At 35.7% G+C, this 23,573-nt stretch overlaps 2 protein-coding genes across 2 annotated transcripts in view; both read right to left on the reverse strand.

Annotated features, from left to right (window-relative positions):
• Positions 1 to 15,093, reverse strand: part of LOC140153328 (uncharacterized) — a 54,810-nt gene extending 39,717 nt beyond the window's left edge. The window contains exon 1 of the mRNA XM_072176055.1: positions 14,669 to 15,093. Within this exon, the coding sequence (XP_072032156.1) occupies positions 14,669 to 14,775 (107 nt within the window). The 5' untranslated portion in view covers positions 14,776 to 15,093. The remainder of the gene's footprint in view (positions 1 to 14,668) is intronic.
• Positions 15,094 to 22,274: 7,181 nt separating this feature from the next.
• Positions 22,275 to 22,598, reverse strand: LOC140152259 (uncharacterized). The gene has a single exon (XM_072174564.1). The coding sequence runs from the start codon at positions 22,596 to 22,598 to the stop codon at positions 22,275 to 22,277; it is 324 nt and encodes a 107-aa protein (XP_072030665.1).
• Between the last annotated feature and the right edge of the window lie 975 nt (positions 22,599 to 23,573).

Here is a 23,573-nt window from a genome sequence, read left to right on the forward strand (position 1 = left end):
ATGTACACTAATGCATTTTTGTTAATGTTTTTCATACATTTTGGCATTTTCATATAAGTAACAATTAAACTGTGAAACATTCAAATATATGTAATATTGTCTCAAACATCTACACCGAAGCTTATTTCCCGTCTTACAACAAGCATATCCACTAATAAGCACATGTATGAATCAAAATGAGATTCAATAAATGCCTCTGAAATGTGCATTGACATTAAAATATCACCATGCATTTCCAGACTGTATGTACTTCATTGCACCATGTGTGTATTAGTATGAAAAATGCGTTTGGTTTAGTACGGTTTCTTATCACAATTCAATATCGCCTTCCTTTCATGTAAACACAATACAGAGACATTTCTATTTTTATATTTAAGATCAGAGTCCCTAGCAAAGCAAGTGGTAATTGGTTTGATATGAAACACTGTGTTATTCTGAAATGATGAATGCGTATCAAGCTGAGTACCAATAAGATACGGGTTTAATTAATTTCACAAAAGTCAACTTTTATTGATACAAGTGAGGTGAAGCATTGATAAAAATCTGTAACTTGTGAGCGAACGGCGTCGGGGTGATGATAATTATAATAATGATCATAATGCTACTTTTTTTTAAATTTCCTTGCCACACTAGTAGTATGTTAGTATAAAACTACGTAACATAATGTTGGATTAAAAACAGTGACGTAAGTCACGTAACCCAGAGTTAAATTATATTTTCATTTGCAGGATTGCAAGATAAAATCCAAAAACGTTTGACAGTTCTGTGTAATCTACCATGAAGTCTACATAATTATCTTGAATATTCAGATTGCTTACGTTAGTAGCAATTAGCTAAGTGCAAGTACTTGTTGTCAGCAACAGATATGTGACAACTTCATTTTTCAAAATTTAACCAAAAATATTATCAACAGAAATTTAAGAAAATATGTAGTTTTTTCTTATATGCCAATTTACATGTAAACTAAACTATTTCTGGATTAGGAAAATTAATACTTTAAATAGTTTCGTCATTATTAAGTACATTTCAGTTCTTTATCGATCATTACCATGATTACTGATTGATGGGCATAAAAAGGGATTGTACTGTAACAATTTTTTCAAAAAGAGACGCCTTTGAATGAATATGACTGAATATGACGTGAGAACTCCATGTAAAAAAGAAGGGGGAAACAAGAAGTCAAAAGGGACTTCCATTAACTCAACAAATGAGATGGCTGAAAGCGACAGATGTGCAAATTAATCTAACAGCTAAATTAATCATTGCCTTTTATTTCTTCACAAGACCTCCTCCTCGACAAACCAGTGACGTCCGTTGCTAAATAGGGGTTTAATAGTCAATTGAGCATATTTGCAAAGATTCAACTTAATTACGGGTCAAACCCACGGTCAGATTGATAACCGACCTTTAGGGATCACAATAATAAGGAATAAAATGACGTTGGTCAAATTACACTTCTTGTCGGAAAAAGAGACAGATGTCCAAGCATTTTCTCAAACTCGAGAACATGGTAAACAGCTTCAAATCGAAAACAAACAGAGCTCGGAACAGTTAGTGTCACAGAGAACACACATTTGGCACTTTTGATTATGAAAGACCTAAAGGCAGATAGTGTTTAAGCTTTGACAGATGAGGTATAATTATCGAATACGAGTGGGATGGGATGTAGCCAGTAGATGTGTAGTTGAGTACAATGTCAATTTAATATAAGATTCACAGTTCACAAGTCATATGCCATTTCATTCCAATTCTATAAGTACATCTGGGATTGAGAGTACATTAGAGCTGCCATTTCTTCCGGAGTAGGGATCCAAATATGTGTGTAGGATTTTGTTTTTCACAAAAATATACAGGGATCATAAAAGGGCTTCTGACTTAATCTCATTTAAAATATTGGTCGAAACTGCAGTTACATAATTTAAAACAATTTGCGTTGCGTTAGTCAATACATATAAAGGTAAATGTCAGTTTGTGTGAGATTTAAGAATAATTTCAGGTCCAGAAAAATAAGTTTGTAAAAGTTGTGTTGTTTAACTATCGACAAAGAATGTTACATTATGTATGAAACTATTTGAATCGAGTATAAAATTTAGGATTGATCAAGGATCTGTGTACATTTCCACTGAGACAACAGACATTAGGCCTACTGTGCTGAATTATATGAATAATAATTTTGTAAAAAATCCAAAAGAAACCACGAACGTTGTTTTTATTCTCAGAAGATTTATAATGGTATCAGGTCTAATGACAAGAAATATTCACTAATGCACGGTTACATTAGTTTAAATGATGGGTTTTACAAGAATGAAATTCTCTTAGTATTTACAACACTGCTTACTTTAGTTTTATAACAGCATACCAGCTTCAAGGACATGCCCATTAAGACGTGTATAAACATGCTTTCATTGTAATACTTTAGCTTTCCTTCATTTTCCATCACAATTTCAGCAATTACTTAACTACACGTGAAACGTTACTGATTTTTAAAATTTTACCTGAGTATCTAAAATTAATGTAAAAATATATAACTGAATAATTTTGTAAGGCCGGTCTATATTTTTGTCATTATTTATTTGGATCGTAGAAAACATGATGAACCAGCAACAAAAAATTAGTTGATTACGAATACATCAATTCAATCAATTTTTGTTTATTACAATAGATTTTAACATTTTGAATTATTTGAAATTTGACGTAGATTATATTATTTATCTTCTTTGCTGAAGTTTGCTTCCAGGTATAAACGAATTAATGATAATATTAAAGTGATAGGTATCAATTAAGCAGAAATAAATACGTCAATACAATTCAAAGTTTAATGAAACTAAAACAATGGATAGAAAATGGAACGCTTACAGAAATTAGGCAAGGAGAGTTTTTGGAGACAAAAATGACACACCTATTCGCAATATTTGAATTACACTCTGCCTGCAATTACGAGAATAAGGAGCTTAGTAATCTCTATACAAGTTGGTGGTGTTGTAAGAAATATATTGTATAAGTTTGGTCAGCTTTGGTGAGTCAACCTTAAAGCTAATCCATGACACACTGTAAATCCAAGTGTTTAGGGTTTCTGTACCACTTTTTAAACACTGCAAGGTGTTTAATTTTTCATTTACACAATAAAGGTACGTATGTTTAGGACAAGGACACCTAAACACCTAAACACCAAAGTAAACACAAAATAAACACATAAACACAAAGAGTAAAAATATGAGAATATTTAGATTTTAAACATTGAACATGTTTACTTTCAAAATTGTTTAGAAAGTAAACACACCAAATGATTACAAAGTAAACACATGTGCATTTACTTTCCGAACAATATGAAAGTAAACATGTTGAATGTTTAGAATCTAAATACTCTCATGTGTTTACTCTTTGTGTTTATGTGTTTACTTTGTGTTTACTTTGGTGTTTATGTGTCCTATACCTTTACTGTGTAAATGACAAATTAAACACCTTGCAGTGTTTAAAATGTGTTACAGAAACCCTAAATACTTGGATTTACACTGCATGGAAAAAGCACCTTATAAGTAATCTTGACCCCTACTCAAAACGTCTGTTATCTACAAATATTTCCACAGTATTCTGGTGGTAAATGTACAGTGTACAAAGGTTAATAGAATAGATTGTTTTAACGTATTCTATTCTATTCTATTCTATTCTATTCTATTCTATTATTATATTCTATTCTATTCTATTCTTTTCTATTCTATTCTATTCTATTCCATTCTATTCTATTCTTCTTTTTATTCTATTCTATATCTATTCTATTCTATTTTATTCTATTCTATTCTATTCTATGCTATTCTATTCTATTCTATTCTATGCTATTATTTCACATTGTAATCTACTCTATCCTATTTCATTTAAACTCTTTAAACGTTTTACCAGTTTTCTACGATTCTATTTTTGGTTAAGGAGGGTGAATCCAACTCACCATATATGAAGGTGTTGACGCATACATGATTCGGCATAAATGTATAAACTTGTGGCATGCGACATAAAACAACTACTATATATAACTACTATAATTAAATAATCTACATTTCCTGGTACCTATTTCAAGATTTATATTACATAATACATGAAAGTAGAAGCTGTGACGTAGAAAAGTCTGCTATCATTTCCATATCATTAAGTTTAAATGCGTTTGTACGATTCGGGCTTGGTTATTTATGATGAACTTTAATGCAAGTTTTGACCAATTTCTGTCCAAGTAGAACCCGATGTTTCTCCCGAGTCTCCATGATCGGGGCCGGGGGATACCTCAACATGGCACGTTACCTAAGTTACACCTTTTGAGAAAACACATTTAAATTAAAAAAATAATTCTCAGTGTTAACCGTGGTATAACATGTATAATGTATTTATTTTAGTCCTCAGAGTATTCATATCAATGGGAAGCCATAACTGCGCATATTTTGCCATTTTCATGAACATTTAATATCTTTCATACAAATGTCGCATAAAGGACGGTCCCAGAGGCTATGTCAGCATTCAGATAATTATAATATCATCTCACAAACATAAAAGCTTGTAGAGTTAATGTAAATTCAAGGTCACGAGCATAGAAATATGCTAGAAAATACTTTCTTTGTACCTGAATGGTTCTTCATCACTTTGGATGATCATACAATTAGATACCAAATGAATATGATATTTTCTCTTTCCCCTGTGTGTTTTGATAATTTTTACCAATGAAATCTCGCAAAGTGCTTCGTATGATTAAGATTTTGTAGAAAATGTTTTATGATACGTTCATCGATAGATATGAATTATTCGATTCCTTGAGAAATGTTAGAGTAGGGTAATTACTCTCAGCATGTTGACTTCTAAGCCAAAAATGCAAAGGCTAATTATATTATGATTTTGTAAGGCTTGCCGCTTTATAATAATCAAAATCAAACATTGATTATGAAACATTCCAAATCACTAGAATAATTTTACAAAGATTTTTTGACCTTCAACATGAATTCACCACGCTTATTTAGAATACGGTGTAGTAAAAAGGTAAGATATAAAATGACATGATGTAAAATGAATGGTCAGTCCTGTGGTCGGTCTATTCAACCGTTTCCTTCGTTATTGAATTTGATGTTGCATCAAATTCCATGGCACGACCTCCGTTATCATAGTAGAAGTGCAAATCCTAATTGACCTTACTCAAGCCTCCGAGCTAGCATGTTGTCCTGCACGTTTTCCATAGGGCACAAGTCTCATTATCCACCCTTTTTGAATTGAGAATTTGAAGCCCATAGAGTATAGACGGCTTACATTAAACTGCTCTCAGCGTGAATTTATTGTTTTGTCTCAAAATATATCTATGGACCTGGTGTTTTAGCCTCAGTCTGTACTTCGACAGTGATCCTTTGAACTATTTAAGCAGTTAGGTTTGACAGCATTTTAACATTTGTTTAATGGAAATTTGAGTTACTGAGGGTATAATCGCGGAATCATACTGAGCAATAAAACCAAATAATCTATCAAAATGCACTTAGATATTGTACTTCGTATGCTCCGAACATGCCAAAGTACAATTCGTATTCACCAACGCTCTTAATTTCAGTTACGTTGCAGTATTTTATTAGGGTTTACTTCAAAATTCTTTCTATCTCCTATAGATAAGGGTATTGCTGCAGCTTGAATCGAATGTGCTATGAATAATGTGAATTGCCTAGTTAGGCAACTGCAAAGCAGGCACTTTTAGACAGCCGTCCACTTGTTCTAATCCTTAATAACATAAAGAACAAAGCAAAAGATGTTCATGTGTTTCTTCAGGCATACGCGCATCATGATAATGATCATCTACTGATTATTGTCAGTAAATAACTCACACTTGAATGAATGTCTTTACTTGAATTTTTACTGCCTGCTGCAGCCTGGATTGCTCGCCCTCCATTAGACACGCATAATAACGACGCCATTTTACAAAACGTGAAAGAATGTGAAGACAACCCGGGGACGACAACTTGTTGAAAACATAGGACTAGGAGGGGTTTTAAAGGTAAAACAGTTCAGTCTAGCCGGCGCGCACATTTGTTGTGTCTTGCAAACGCGTGAATTCTGAATAATATAAAATTTAACATTTGAACTTAAATGAATAACGAATTATAGCATTTCTACTTCATAGTATTTGCATAATGTAATGACTAATTGAAATATAAAAATTTCGAGAATAAGCAGATATAATTTTTCTATGAAATTAAATTATGGTTTGAAATTATTCATCTCCCATCGAAACTGACAACTTTGATTGACTGTCAGAGGGAAGAATTTTGGATATGTTACATTGATACACCTGCTATGTGATGTGTACCATTTACTGCAATTGCCGATTTAATTTGATTGTCTCTTTTCTCGAGGCACATAACATGTCTTGAACTTTCAATCAAATGAGCATTATGATCATGATGAGTAACGAAAATCCGAGCTGATAACAGTCATGAAATATGTTTTGTGTTGAGGCGAGTTGGATGGAAGCAAGACATAATATCGGTATTTTACATTTAAATATTGAGAAAAATAAAGCCGACATACAAGCGGAAAAGTGGGTTCTATAAAGAGATCACAAGGCTAGATATAACGGGTGTCATTTGCATTAGCATGATGATATTCTTGTAGGGTAATTATGACAGTAATCGAGAATTATTTATAGGTGAAGAATTTTGATCGAATTCCAGCTCTTGCATTCTATTATGTTGTGACTTTATAATACAGATATACAATTAGCAAGTCATAACAGAAAATGGCTTCTTATTTTCATTGATACTTTATGAGTTGATAATTTATAATGACACAACATTAGTATGTTATGTCACTATACTAGTTACGTTGAATTGAACTCAAGAGGATTCTCTATACAGACTAGACGTGATAATTAAGTTGATTATTAAAACAAGACATTACACCAGAGCACCTGCAATATCTCTTTACACGTCAATGTGTCTGTTTCTATACATTTGGATTAGTTGCGCTAGTAAATTATTCAAAACTAAAAGACATTTGGTTAGGGAATATATACTACTAGGCGGTTACCCGTATTTCGCGGTTCTCGGCTGTCATAGTTATTGGCTTTTGCAGATCTCAAACCTGGGCTTCCTTGGCCAAAGTTACACCCACCGACCAAGTTTGAGCTCCATGAGCAATTTGAAATCTTTGTTTTTTGACCTATGACCTCTCAAATGTAGGTCTGACAAAAAGGTCACAATGGAACTTTTGTTAGTCCAATTTCCACATACCCACCAAGTATGAGCTCCATAGGCAATTTGAAATTTTTACCTTTTTGACCTTTGACCTCTTTACCGTAGGTCTGAAGAAAAGGTCACTGTGGAAACTTTTGTTTGTTAGTCCAAGGTCAACCCACCCACCAAGTTTGAGCGCCATAGGAGCAATTTGAAATGGTTACCTTTCTTGACCTATGACCTCTTAACCGTAGGTATGACGAAAAGGTCACCTTGGAAACTTTTGTTTGTTAGTCCAAGGTCAACCCACCCACCAAGTTTGAGCGCCATAGGGGCAGTCTGAAATTGTTACCTTTCTTGACCTTTGACCTCTTAACCGTTGGTCTGACAAAAAGGTCATCGTGGAAACTGTTATTTGTTATTCCAAGTTCCATCCACCCACCAAGTTTGAGCTTCATAGGGGCAGTTTGAAAATTTTATCTTTCTTGACCTTTGACCTCTTAACCGTTGGTCTGACAAAAAGGTCACCGTGGAAACATTTGTTTGATAGTCCAAGGTCAACACAATGGCATGGCTAGATTTGCCATTAAAAGTATTTGAAATTAGACTTCAATTGAACTTGACCCCGTCCTTGACCTTTGACCTTGAAAAATATAAACTCGTTCGGTCTCATACCAAGCTGCACCCACCCACCAAGTTTGAGCCCCGTATGACCTACGGCGGCCTCACATTAGCAGTCACAGACAGACAAACAGATCTACAGACAGAGAATAGCGTATTATTATATAGAAGGCGGTTACCCGTATTTCGCGGTTCTCGGCTGTCATAGTTATTGGCTTCTCAACCGTAGGTCTGACAAAAAGGTCACAATGGAACTTTTGTTTGTTAGTCCAATTTCCACCTACCCACCAAGTATGAGCTCCATGGGCAATTTGAAATTTTTACCTTTTTGACCTTTGACCTCTTAACCGTAGGTCTGAAGAAAAGATCACCGTGGAAACTTTTGTTTGTTAGTCCAAGGTCCACCCACCCACCAAGTTTGAGTTCCAGAGGGCAATTTGAAATTTTGACCTTTCTTGACCTATGACCTCTTAACCGTAGGTCTGATGAAAAGGTCACTGTGGAAACTTTTGTTTGTTAGTCCAAGGTCCACCCACCTACCAAGTTTGAGATCCATAGGGACAATTAAACATTTTGACAAGGTCCACCCACCCATCAAGTTTGAGCTCCATAGGGGCAATTTGAAATTGTTACCTTTCTTGACCTATGACCTCTTAACCGTAGGTCTGACAAAAAGGTCATCGTGGAAACTTTTATTTGTTATTCTAAGTTCCATCCACCCACCAAGTTTGAGCTTCATAGGGGCAGTTTGAATTTTTACCTTTCTTGACCTTTGACCTCTTAACCGTTGGTCTGACAAAAAGGTCACCGTGGAAACTTTTGTTTGATAGTCCAAGGTCAACACAATGGCATGGCTAGATTTGCCATTTAAAGTATTTGAAATTAGACTTCAATTGAACTTGACCCCGTCCTTGACCTTTGACCTTAAAAAATATAAACTCGTTCTTCCTCATACCAAGCTGCACCCACCCACCAAGTTTGAGCCCCGTATGACCTACGGTGGCCTCACATTAACAGTCACAGACAGACAGACAGACAGATCTACAGACAGAGAGACAGAGAATAGCGTATTATTATATAGATTATAGCAGGGATTGATTGTAGTGGCAGATTCATACTGCAATGCATGGAGTAGCCATGGCTGTCAATTTGATCAGTGCATAAAAGCACAGGTCTTGTAAAGAAAAAGTAGGGCTGTACATTACATACAGTCTGCATAAATTACATTGTTTTTAATTTCGGTCTGTATACTGTATATACGTGCTGTACACATCGAGGGTTGTCAAAAGGTTGTCGCTATATCAAACTAAATATAGAATGGTATATCTTTGATCAGTTTTGATATTCCACCTCGATTATCTATCTGAATATCTCGGTGTTAATAATAGAATAATTTGTCAACAATGACATTAATTAACAATTTCTCTCTTTTCTCTATACATTTGACAGTTGTATATATCTGGCCTTTAATCCCTACGTATCATGCTTATATTATACTAATATTTAAATTTATTTGTTGGTGTTGCCTTTATTATTATGTATTGTCTCTATTTTGCAATAAATTAACCTTGTAAAAAGATGATTTCAGAGTCTGACTGAACGACAAAGCAAAATAATCTTACAGACAAAGCAATATAATCTTACACAGTTCGTATTACCAAGGCTCTTAATTCATGAATTTCCGTTTCATTGCTGCACGGCCAGTATTTTATTAGTGTTACTTCAAAGTTTTGAATCTTCTTCTAGCTCTCACACAGATGAGTGTATTGCTGCAGCTTGAATCGAATGTATTGGAATTGTTTAGTTAGGCAGAGGTAAACATGATAAAGCAGGCACTTTCAGACATTCGTCCACACGTTCTAACCCCTAATAATTTGGAGAATGATCTAAGAGATGTTCACGGTTTTCTTCATGCAGGCTCATGTCTTGTCAAATGCAGATCTTCTACTGATTGTTGTCAATAAATAACTCACACTTTAATGTGCTCAATATTTTCAGCCTGCTGTACGCATTGAATTACACACGCAAACAGCCCCGATTTTTATTTGTCGCTCTCCATATTTTTGCTGTAATTTTAAAAGTGCTGTGCCGATTTTTATTAGATTTTACTCAAACAATAGTGATATTGTTAAATATTTTCTGTGATTTTACTTTTTGGGCGATTTTAGAATATTTGTGGCGTCTTTACATTAAGGCGAGTCTGCGTTTTTAGACGATTTCCCGTTTTTCCCCTAGTGTCATGTGGCCTCGCATAATAACGACACCATTAACAAAATGTGAACGAATGCGAATGCGGAGACAGCCCGGACAAGCCAACTTGTTGAAAATATCTAGGAGGGTTTCAAGGTAATACAGTTCAGCTACCATGGCGCACACATTGTGTCTTGAAAATACGGAGTTGATCACGTCGTATGTGTAATTAATTGAACTGAAAGTAAACAATAAATTATATAAATAGAATTTAATTTATTTGACCCATTGCTTTACTACAATGCATTGCATTTGTAATGACTAATAAAAATATCAACATTTCGAGAGTAAATAAGTTTAGAGTTTTGAATAAAAATTATCCATAGTCTGAAATTATTCATCTCCCATTGAAACTGACAACTTTGATTCGCTGTAAGAGGAAAGAGTCTTTATTTATCATGTTGATGTGGTGTGTAGCATTTATTGCAATTGCCGATTTAATTTGATTGCCCTTTTTGTTTCTCAATATGTCGTAAATTTTCAACCCAATGAATAAAGAAAATCAAAGCTGACAACAGCCATTAAATATTCCATGTGTTATGTTGAGGACTGAGGTTATCAAATAAATGTGGAAAGTACTGACAGAAAAGTGTATGTCAAAATGCCATCCAAAATCACTTAAGTGTGATGGGATTGCTGGGATTGCTGTATAAAGGGTAATTACAATATCGACATTATAATTTGTGTAGCAGATTATGACAATATATCGAGAAAAAATAGGAAAGAGTTTTCCAAGTCTTTTGATTTTCATCGTGTCGTGGCTTCATAATACAGATATGTCATCACAGAAAATGCCTTCTCGTTTTCATTGATGCGTTATGAGTTGATTTAATAATGCAATATTAGTATGTTACGTTAGCCACCACTATACTAGTTACGTTGAATTGAACTCAAGAGGATTCTCTATACAGACTAGACATGATAATTAAGTTGGTTATTAAAACAAGACATTACACCAGAGCACCTGCAATATCTCTTTACACATCAATGTGTCTGTTTCTATACATTTGGATTAGTTGCGCTAGTAAATTATTCAAAACTAAAAGACATTTTGTATTAGAGAGGGAATATAGTGATTGCTTATACTGCAGTGCATCGCGTAGTCATGGCTGTCGATTTGATGCATAAAGCTAAGGTTGTACAGTCTGCATAAATTACAATGTTTTTATGTGGATTTCAGACTGGCGCTGCACAAGTCGAGGGTCTTTAAAAGGTTGTCGCTATAACTATAAAAGATAGTATCTATGAATCAATTTCAACCCTGATCAAAGTCTAGCAGTATTGAAATTGCACCTCGATTATTTATCTATCTCTAAATAGAAGAATTTTTCAACAATATCATTAAATGAAATTATTCTCTTTGCTTTATACTATTGACAGTTAACAACAATGTCCAATGGGGCCAATATAATTATTTTCAAGACATCAAAAAACAACATCTGTACTGCACAATCGCACAATCTGATGTTGAGCCTGTTCTCAGTAATTGCGTTTAACCTATCGTATGCTGCTTGTTGATTATAAGGTTTCAATTTCTGTACAAATTCCATATCCCGGGCTCCCAACACATACCTAAGAGTAAGACAACGGCGAAAAAAGGAACCAAACTATTATTAGCTTGTGTAATACTAGCATGGCTAATGTGTATAAAAAGCCATTGTTTTATAATCTGTTGGATTTTGTCTCATATATAATTGGTAGCATCGGTGTGAAAACAGCTCCCATACCTTCCCGTAAGGCAATGACGAATGTAAACATTTCACTCCCAGGTCTAGCGGTTCTTACACATACGATTTTGCAGAAGAATTACTAAAATTCTCGTCGAGAGGGGCTGCATAATATTTTGACGATTAACATACAATGAAAAACGATCCATAAAATTAAATAGTTAAATTCCATATGAAGCTATGTCTTTACCTGAAACCAAACCATCATGTCGTGTAGCTATAACATCAGAAATGTACTAAATTCATATTAAACTGGCCCCAAAACCCCATAATGCATTACGTCAACCGTTTTATTATCTTATTTGCTATGATACTAAATCGGATTCCATATTCTGAAATTCCACAGAAAAAGTCATCATGTGTCACTTCATAAATTGTGGCCTTAAGCCAGATATCACCATCTATGTTGACTTATGGTGACGATGTGTCATATAGTGTGGGCTGATAGCACGAAAAAGATGAACTATAAGCTGCTGGTATAATCTATTAGATTAAACCTCTAGAGTTCCATATCCAGTTAGTTGTCTTAATTTATGTGTCAGTGTTGTGTCACCTAGATGTGAATAATTAGACGGCAAATTGTTGTTAGTCATTGCAACAATCAATAATATCTTAGTTAGTCATTTGCTCTATTGCGTAGAAGGCCAAGGCTATATAGTATAAATCCTCAACGCATTTGTCTGCGACATTTTAATAATGTGCAAACAATTTTTTTTTTTTGCTTTTAAAAATACATAATTATAAAATCAGATATTAATGTCCGTTTGATTTTATGTACTTTTTGATAATTGACGTCATTACAAAAGCAATTTTCCCGAAATTTTTCTTTCCTTTCCTTTTTCAACTGAAATTGGTTTGATGAAAATTCTCTTCTTTTACATCTTGCAACAAATATTATTGTCATCGTCGTCAACAGAAATCGATTGATTTATTAATTATAATAAACAGAAATGTGACCCATTAGTATTCAAATATGTATTATAACAGATTACAAACACGGGTAGATTTAACCAAATTAATTAAGATTTGTTTTATTCCTGCTACATTGAAATGTTAATTATAGGTCCATTTATAGATATTCTAATTATTCAATCAAGGCAAATGAGTGCTCCTATTTGCCAGTAAAATATTTGATCTGCAAACCTCATAATAATTGGCCTTGATTAGTATCACTGACTCCATTATAATAGATTATTATGCATAACCCTTATCGCCCACAACCGGTTAGCTTTTTCATATTCAGAATAAAAGCTGATGTAGTGTGTATTTAAGGACTTTTACCTTTGAATATAGACGTTAATTACCATGATAGGTTCGTGATTCAAATATTGTGACATACGCACTACTGTGATATACACATAGTCGCTCTTAACAAGGCAATAAGAGACATTTCATTATGAATTTGATTGTATTATGTTCATTTTGCGTTTTACTGCTTACAACTGAAACATGTTTTTTGCATACCACGCGTGTATGTTGTATAGGAAGCATTGTCATAATTTTGTGCTTTCTACTGGAGATAGCATTAATTCGAGGCTATATAAACTACTGCACAAACCCTTTGCTCAAGTTTGATCAACTCCATTATTTTTGATTTTGCATTTTAAATGATTACAGCCGTTGAACATGAATAGTACATACCACGCGTGCATGTTTTAAGAATCATTTTCATAATGACTGTGTGCTTTCTACTGGAGATAACATTAATTCAAGGTTATTATAAACTACTCACAAACACCTCAGTAAAGATGTGTAAAACTCGCCATATCTTTATTTTTTTGCGACTTAAATGCTGCTACTTGAACATATTTAGTGCATGCCACGCGTGCATGTAGGAACATTTTCATAATAATTGTGTGCTTTCTACAGGAGATAACATTAATTCAAGGTTATTATAAACTACTCACAAACACCTCAGTAAAGATGTAATAAACTCGCCATATCTTTATTTTTGCGCTTTAAATGCTGCTACTTAAACATATTTAGTGCATGGCACGCGTGCATGTAGGGACATTTTCATAATAATTGTGTGCTTTCTACAGGAGATAACATTAATTCAAGGTTATTTAAACTACTCGCAAATACCTTGATGAAGATGTAATAAACTCGCCATGTCTTTATTTTTTGCGCTTTAAATGCTGCTACTTGAACATATTTAGTGCATGGCACGCGTGCATGTAGGGACATTTTCATAATAATTGTGTGCTTTCTACAGGAGATAGCATTAATTCAAGGTTATTTAAACTACTCGCAAATACCTTGATGAAGATGTAATAAACTCGCCATGTCTTTATTTTTTGCGCTTTAAATGCTGCTACTTGAACATATTTAGTGCATGGCACGCGTGCATGTAGGGACATTTTCATAATAATTTGTGCTTTCTACAGGAGATAACATTAATTCAAGGTTATTTAAACTACTCGCAAATACCTTGATGAAGATGTATAAAACTCGCCATATCTTTATTTTTGCGCTTTAAATGCTGCTACTTGAACATATTTAGTGCATGCCACGCGTGCATGTTGTAAGGACATTTTCATAATAATTGTGTGCTTTCTACAGGAGATAGCATTAATTCAAGGTTATAATAAGCTACTGCACCTTATTCAAGTTGTATCAAAATTACAATTTGGCACTTCTTGCACATAAACACCTGTTTATGCCTCGAAAATAATCAGTATGCTACTATACTAATATGATAGTGGAAAAGCTGTAAATTCAAGGATAAAACGTATATGTACTATAATTAAACTCAAGACTTTCTCATGCATTAACGAAATGAGGTATAAATTCTATTTGTAATGCATCGCATCGACTACATTTGTGTTAAGAGTATGCACAGATTACAGATATTAACAGAATAATAAGTAAAAATCTTCTTACACGATCGCTTTATATGCCGAATAAAGGCACGCTAACAAGAAGGCTAGAGCCGTGGCTGCCCCGAACACAACCCCGGTCACAAAGCCTGCGTCGCCCATCTCTGTCATTTAGGCAGCTTGGGTTGAGGAGTCGCCTCTATATCCACAATTGAAAAATGAGTCAAATCCTTTAAAATTCATCCAAGATGCGGGGCTTAGCAAGCCCCTTGTACAACATCGATGAAAATAATATAATCCTCAGTTCAAATATCCAGTATGTATTTATTTCTCACTTAGCGGGTGTCAAATGCATTTTCTTCTTTCAGCAGAAAAAATTATGAACGTGAATTTCTGTGTCTTTGCAAGCAAACAACAGTGCAAGGTACACACGCCTATTTACATGATGCGAGAGAGGCGAGAGTTGATGAGGCCTGCTGCATGTAACTCTTAACCACTGTGCTGTACGTAAAAGGCCTCACTCAATATCAGCAATGACAAGTCGGGTCACGTGATATGTTTAACAGGTAGATGAATGCTGAAAGGAAAAAATAGGAGCAAAATGACGAGTTTGTCTGTGTGTGTCCATGTCACGAAGTAGAATTATTTATAGTATAAATTTATCGAGGAACTTTTTATGTTTAATTCTGTGTTACATTAAAGATATGTTAAATATAAATGAGGTGAGTGCTCCCTTCGTATGTTGGCAAATTAGAAACGCATGAAGCTTGACCATGAATGATTGTATGCACGTCCTTGAGAGTTGAGATCAAAAGTGAGGTTCAGTTTTATGATACAAATCTAATAAAATTTATCATTCCTTTTTTTGGGTATAATAATTAGTAATATATATGACATGACTAACACTGAGCCTGTTATTAGCCTAACTGTGTAAGGAATCACCAGCTGAGAACCTTCGCCTGCCCGAGGAAGAACCTGCTAGAAGGCTCTCTACATACACTCTCAGAACATTGGATGAAAATGAATGGGCAGAAAACAGTTGGTTAAAAATGCCCAACAATGGTTAAGATTCTTGAAGTTGGGCAAAATACAGTTTAATACATGGATGGTCAAACCTGTCAATATGGTATTTACACAGGTTGGGTGAATTCAGAGTTCAAAATTACCAATGTTGGTTAAAAGTTAACCTTGGTAAAGAACATCCTTTTCCCGCCAATAAAGTTGGGCAAAGTATGGTTTTGTCCAACCATGGTCACATGGTGTTCCTTTGCGAACTGTGATTGGTCATTGTGTTGGGCAAAACTGCATTTCAGAAAACAAGATGGCCGATGAAAGGCTTGCTGCAAAGCTGTGGATTGGGGTCTTCAAGATCTGTTGGAGACATTTGAAGGTAGAAAATTATATTATAAAGTATATCATTTTATCGGGTATAACACCGGGGTATAACACTTAGTTTAAGTGTGTGCGAGGCCAGACTGTGAGCAAGACTTACGATGCTTTATCGACGACAGCTACCACCACAACCGGTAAGCTTAACAGTTGGTTACTCGACGACAGCTACCAGCACAACCGGTAAGCTTAACCAACTGTTAAGCTTACCGGTTGTGGTGGTAGCTGTCGTCGATAAAGCATCGTAAGTCTTGCTCACAGTCTCGGCCTCGCACACACTTAAACTAAGTGTTATACCCGATAAAATGATGTACTTTATAATACATGTATAATTTCCTACCTTCAAATGTCTCCAATTGAAATCCATTGTGTACTCATTTAACCTGAGTCTGAACTAACCAACATATTGGTTAAAATATGAACAATGAAATGAACTTCCCATTCATAGTATTTAACCAACTATTGGTTATATTTTGCCCATTTTGCCCAACATACTTTGCCCAACTGGTTGGTTACCGTAATGTTAACCAGTAGTTGGTTAATGTTTTTAATCAACCTGTGGTTATATTGTTAAACAACCAAGGTTGGTTAACAATATAACCAACTGTTGAAATGTTCACCTGTGAATACATAGTATTAACCAAGTTGGTTAAAATTTTTAACCAATGTTCTGAGAGTGTACCACGTACATCATAGCAAAGGGAGATCTGGGCGCCCACACGCCTTCTACTTAACCTACATCACCGTGTGATAGGGTACGATGAAGGCATGATTCAAGTAGAACAAATGACCGTACTTGCCAAAGATCGATGTGTGCATGGAGAAATCTTGTGATCGCCACATCCGCAGCCGAAAGGTTTGGACACCATTTGTGATTTCTTCTTAATTAAATAATGTAAAGTTTCAGCTTTAATTTGCTTTTTGTTTGAATCAAATCGGACATTGGATTCCGGAGTAGCGTTCGACTGGAGCAGAAAAGGCGAAAAGAAAATTAGAATAAATTACGTTCTTCCTGTACTTTTACATGTGGCATATTTCCTTTGTATTGTATTGTTTTCAAGCGGCGATATTTAAGATATTACTCAGTAAAACTAATTTTCATTAAAAAGGCTATTTTTCTGATTGAAAATGTGTTAAAATTAATTTAACACTTATAGAAAATATGAATCAAGGTTTTTAATACGTAATTCGCATATTTAACGCATAATTTGCATATTTAGTGTTTCTAGACTTTAAATGGCTTTTTCTGCATCCTGCAAAATGACGCATGCTAAAATAAAGAGCGCAGCTTTTTTCAGTAACGCATGCTCCGTTTGCGATCAAATTTGGTAGGTAGGTCATAAACATTTATATCTTGGTTTACTCAGAGCGGATTTTTGGAAAAAATCGTAACCATGGCAACGACGTAAGTTCGTAATTTTTAACCGAAAATGCGCTTTTTAACGTTTTTTATCAAACGTATCTCGCCGATCTTAAAAGGGCATTTCGTGATCCACAGCCTCATCCCCCCACTTTTCGCAAAAAAAGTTGAGATTTTTATACCACGGGAAACCTCTGGCTACATAATGTTTATGTACAAAATATTTCTTTCAGATTAATTCGTTTAGCCAAGATATTGTAAAATTTGAATTTCGTTCTGTTGCACCAGAACGAAATTACAACGCATTGTCTATGGAGCAGTGTAATACACATAATCATGCATAACTCGCGAACGCAAAATCGGAATCAACTGAAATTTTGGGAATAGGTTTTTTTCGTGGATATCTAATGAAAAATGACATAAATAGAGGATGCTAGGATCACGAAATACTCCTTTAACTTCGCTCTGTTTAAACCTAGATACACTTTTATTGGCATATTTACAAAATTTGGGCGCAATCGGATTAACCGTTACTGAAAAATGTGCGTGCAAGGTCACATTTATAAAAAAAATGGCCGCCGTTGCCATAGCAACCGGATTAAAAAAATGTAATCGTCTCACCAAGATACGTACATCATCCCACCAAATATGAAGTCGATATGTCTAGTACTTAAGAAAATCACCTAGACGACTTCAGCTGCAGCATCCCCTTAACCCGTCGGTCACTCACGAAACCGTTTTGCAACACGGTTGACAGTTAACTACCCTTCTGATTTTCAAGAATAGATATTGTATACTTTATATGCTTATTTGATAGCATGGCATACAGATATAAGTCATAATCCCACGAACTTTCGAATAGCCGATATTCCACTCCACTTTGTACAGTAGACAACAATTTAATTTTAGTTCAAAAACATTCTACACATCACATTTTCATTGGGTCTTTTGGCTTAGAACGAAATAACTATCCTAACATACATCAAGAGTTCTAAGATCATAATATCGATAAAATGTTCATTAGAGCTCTTTGTAAAATCATCTACGCGTCAACTCCCCCCCTCCCCGTTAAACTCCTCTTATCCTTCGACTTTAAAGAGCAAAGGATGGTCCTACAATTGCATGTACATTGAAGGTGTTGGTCACTTCCTTTTGAGTTTAGTGCAACAGATACGATAGTGACGTAGATTTCTTTTTGACAGGGGTGAGGGTAAAACATTTTTTGAAGTATAGTGAATCCAGAATCCTTTTGGCGACAGAATACATTTATGGTACAAATGTGCGAGAAGTGCGCGAAAAAATTTGCCATATTGAAGTTAAAATTAGTGATCAAATATCGTGGATCAAAATGGAACACAGGAATTAGGGCATCAACATTGAGGGCATGATTGTATGAACCATTCCACCTTATAAAAATATTTGGGGATTCATACCCCATCTCCCCGGGTATGGGGGAGGCGAATCGCTAGAGGAGGGAGACGGGTGCCATGGTAAGCCGAAGATTAAATTTTTTTTTGCGATTGCTTTTAGGTTATATCTCTCAAATGTGACACTACACTCATAGAAATTGTTCGTTGGCATTACTCAGTAAGTTGATGTAAGTCGTTGCGTCAACTTTTCGAGTAATGCCAACGCGTACAATTTTGAGTAACGCTGACTCGATATCATTATGTTCGTCGCACTCATTTGCACTTACTTTATTGAGTTGTTACAACTCAGAAAATGAAACTAGCCTAGGTTAGCATAATTTTCTAGAGGTGTGCTATATAGTATACACAATTTTGCACTGATTACAAAAATAAATATTTGAATACTGCTAATTGTGCAGAAAATGATCCAATTACGTGAATTTAAGTAACAAAGTACCAAATTGGAATAACTCAAAACAATAAGTACCAGTAACTTAATATGAACGAGTTACATCAACTTACATGTTGAGTTACAATAACTCAACTAATTGGTTCTTTGAACCTTGTTTATTTTTCTAAGTTCCCTGAACTTGAATTCAGAAGTTGGCATTACTTAAACAGTTGACGCAACGACTTACATCAACTTTTTAAGTAATGTCAACAAAGTTGATTAGTTGACGGAACTTTTTGAGCTTTTTCAGCATTTTTAAAGTTCGGATAACTAAAATGAATTTTCCTTTGGCAACTTTTACACTATTTTTGAGTTGTCCAAACTAACTCCTTTTGAATTGCGCCAACAAGGCGAACAAGTCATTTCTATGAGTGTACTTGATGATGTAAACTTGTAAAGAGTGTTGGTAAAAATCCCTTTCGAATGTTAATAACATTATAGCTATAAAATTAATTATCTAATTTCGTGAAAAGAATGGTTACCTTCTTTTACAAACTAGCACGAAATATTTTAACAGTTTGTGAGCCAATTGATTCAAGCATTATCAATATTATGAGCTTGATTCCTGTCAGCATGGCATGTTCAAATGCTATCTATTTCTATTAAACTCAGACACGAATACTGGTCATAAAGTTCCGGGATAAAGTTTCTGTATTTCATGTCGTCTGACCGAATTCACGTGTATTCATCTATATATTTACCATGTTATAAGTGTACAACCTATTGCATTATTGATCAGTACAACACCGTCAATCCTGGTGAATGTAATACAAGAAACCTCTTACAAGTTAATAAATGTTTTATTGTCTTGAATAATTAATGAATTGATGATGAAAAGTTCATGAGGTTTGCTGCTATTATAGGTCGCACAACTTACAAGGAAAGACTTTTGTAATTTACGCATAGATGTTTAATGTTTTATAATGTTCGGACACGACTAACGATGGAAGATAGTTTAGTGTTATTTGTAACAATTGACAATTCGAAAATAACATTTTGGATTTTTGCTTGTCAAAAGCAAGTGAATTTTTACTCACCACAATATTTCGTCCTCCTACACGTTGGAGGACTTCATCAGGTATGACTGATTTGGTCATCGGATCCACTTTTCCGGTAAACAAGTTGGTTTAAGGTGTTCGTTAGTCTCTTTTGCAGACTTCAGAAGTGGATCGTAGATATGACTTAAGAGGTAATGTAGGTGCCCAAAACTTGATGTCGATGACATAATCGAGCTTCTCGAATTCATTTTGACAACAACCTATTTTGAATTACGGGGTACCATCTACAGACAACGCTTTGGCGCCGCGATAGGCAGTCCAGTCAAACCCATTATTGCCAATTTCTTCATGGAATTCTTGGAGCAGCAGGCCATCGCGACGGTCAAGTACAAAACCTAACTGACCATCTGAATTCTGTCGACAAAACAGAGAGCATCACATTTACCTTTGAAGAGGAAAAAAATGGCCAAATCCCATTTTTATACTTTGATTGTCAGAAAACCAGACGGTATGAGCATTCTTGAATCTTTTCTCACTTGATCTTTCCACCTTGTTGGCGCGGCGGTCGTCCTGGATCTTGAGACATTGAAGTGATTCTGGTAGACATGGACCTATCAAGCTCTTAGTATATCGTAAACCAACACATACTGATCAGTATCTTAACTTCAAATCAGAACACTCTCTCCACTAATAAATGGGTGTAATTAAAACACTATTTGACAGCATGAACTCCGTTGTAACGGAAAGGGAAGATAAAATCAGGAAGAGCGAATGCGTGCAGCCTTGAAAAATGGTGGCTACCCGGATTGGGCCATGGACAAAGTAAAAATCCAATTGCATAATAAAACCAAAGATGCTGAAAATTTCAGATCAAAGAAAAGCAAGACCGCCGAGGAAAAGACCAAAGGCATGGTGGTCATTCCTTATGTCAGCGGCTTTTCGGAACGTATCCAAAGAGTATTCAAAGTACACACAGTTGACACAGCAATGAACACCCCACCGCACCCTCAGACAAATACTACCCTAAAGTAAAGCCAAGAATTCTCCGCGTTGCGGAAATTCCGCGAAAATCGCGGAATTCGGAGTTAAAGCGGAAAACGCATTTGTGAGAAAAAAAAAAGCAAAAAAAAAAAAAAACAATTGAAAAGAAATAAATAAAATACTAAATGAAATGGGTCTTCAAAATTCATCAAAATAAAGTAAAATCCGTCATAGATTTACCGTACAACGCCTGTCCTACCTCCCATTGCAGCCATGATACCCAATCACCCATCCCAACTTTGCAACATCGCAATGATTCTTGTGAAATCTTATTATGTCAGAATGTGCTAAAATTACAAAGCGGAGAAAAGCGGAATTTAGCATTTGTAAAGCAGAAAATTCTTTGCTTTACCCTAAAGTCAAGCGTGAAAAGGAAAAAAACGGCAATTGCATTTATGAAATCGCCTGCAAAAACTGTCATCTCACCCATGTCGGTGAAACCTCACGGATGTTCGGCACCAGACTTGCTGAACATCAAGCGGAAGTCAAAAAGGCTAATGAGAAAAAGTTCACTCGCTCAGAGCGCAGGACATCGGATATGAAACAGACCAAATCAGCTATATCAGATCACGTAGCAAGGGCTAACCATGTTATAGATTGAGAAGAATCCAAGATCCTTAAACGGGAGCACGACAAAAGATCTAGAGAAGTTCGGGAAGCAATGGAGATTAGAAGACGGGGCACCAACACCCTAAACAGAGAGGAGGGCACCTACCTATTAAGTCATATCTACGATTGGAAGGGAACCTATGTAGGTAAGAGGTACGGGTTGTGCTTTCCGGGGACAATAAACTAATTCATAATCAAATCTGCACTAAATCTGCTCAACTTTTATAATCAAATCTGCACCATCCAAGCTCAAGTACATCTTACTTACTTACTGCTTATTGCTCTCTTAACCGGCTTGGTCGTAGGGACACCACTGATGACATCTTAACAATCTCTCGCCATCTGTTCCTGTCTTCCACTGCCCTCTGTGAGGTAGCAAAGTTCAGGCCGGTCCATTCTTTTATGTTGTCTTCTCATCTCTTTTTCTGTCTTCCTCTTTTTCTCGAACCATTCACTGTACCATGTAGGATTGTCTTTGCTAACCCAGAGGAGCGAGAGATGTTGCCATACCAACGTAGTTTACGTTGCCTGACTGTTGTTAGTAGGTCGTCATAGGGACCGATAGCTTGTTTCACCCTGGTCCGTACCTCCTCGTTGGTCACATGATCTTTATATGAGATATTGAGGATCTTACGGAAACACCTCAACTCCAGTGCTTGTACTCTCCTTTCTAGGTCAGCTGTCAGTGTCCACGATTTGCAAGCGTAAAGGAAGATGGATATGGCGAGGGTGCGCATTAATTTGATTTTTGATCCCAGAGAGATGTTCTTGTCATTCCACAATGGTTTTAATTTTGCCATGGTACAGGTTGTTTGTGCGATCCTGGAGAGAGCATTTCAGGTTTTGAGCCTTCGTCTGATATCATCGCACCAAGATATTTGAAGCTGGTTGCTGTGCCTAACCTTTGCTCACTTATTTCCACTGCTTCACTGATTCCTAATGGATTGTTGGTCATCAGCTTGGTCTTTTCTGCGCTTATTTCCATTCCATACCTCAGTGATGTTTGATGGAGATTATTAATCAGGGACTTAAGAAGATTGGATATTGCTCTGCCTCCAATGCTGACCGTTCCCTCAAAGTTCTCAAGCGCACCAGCCATGATTCTTTCAAGGAATAGATTGAAAAGCGTTGGTGATAGCAGGCATCCTTGTCTAACTCCCACTGTTGTTCGGAACCAATCGCCTATGCTTCCATATGCCAACACTGCAGGTACATCTACACCCACTATAAACACGCTTATAGTGATTTTGAGGTTTCTGTGCAACATTTTGGACATGGGTCTTAGGCTCTTAACTTGACATGTCATATTAACTCAGGACGGTGTGTCCCTTCGCTTATCTCCAAGTCATCCTTGTCCATTCCGGTCTGCCCACCGCTTGACTTTTGGCCTCCTGTATGAGCATTCTTGAATCTTTTCTCACTTGATCTTTCCACCTTGTTGGCGGTCGTCCTGGATCTTGAGACATTGAAGTCATTCTGGTAGACATGGAGTGGGAGTCTGGAACCATTTCATTCGACGTTGAGAGACTTTTTCAGTAATGATCTTTGTTATGTCGAGCCTCTGTCTTCTTTCTGTTTGTTGAGCTAAAGCTAACGGTTTTAACATTTATTTGAACACACTCTGATCTTTTCATTTTACCCGGCTGTCATTTCTGAAATGTGACGAAATCTGCAACTTTTGGGTAGAATATGCATTGCTGATTGTTTTTAAA

The sequence above is a fragment of the Amphiura filiformis genome, chromosome 5 (assembly GCF_039555335.1).
Source record: "Amphiura filiformis chromosome 5, Afil_fr2py, whole genome shotgun sequence".
Taxonomy (NCBI): domain Eukaryota; kingdom Metazoa; phylum Echinodermata; class Ophiuroidea; order Amphilepidida; family Amphiuridae; genus Amphiura; species Amphiura filiformis.

Coding starts and splice junctions, on each gene's coding strand:
- LOC140152259 (XM_072174564.1), bottom strand. CDS start 22,598: ATGCGCACCCTCGCCATATCCATCTTCCTTTACGCTTGCAAATCGTGG.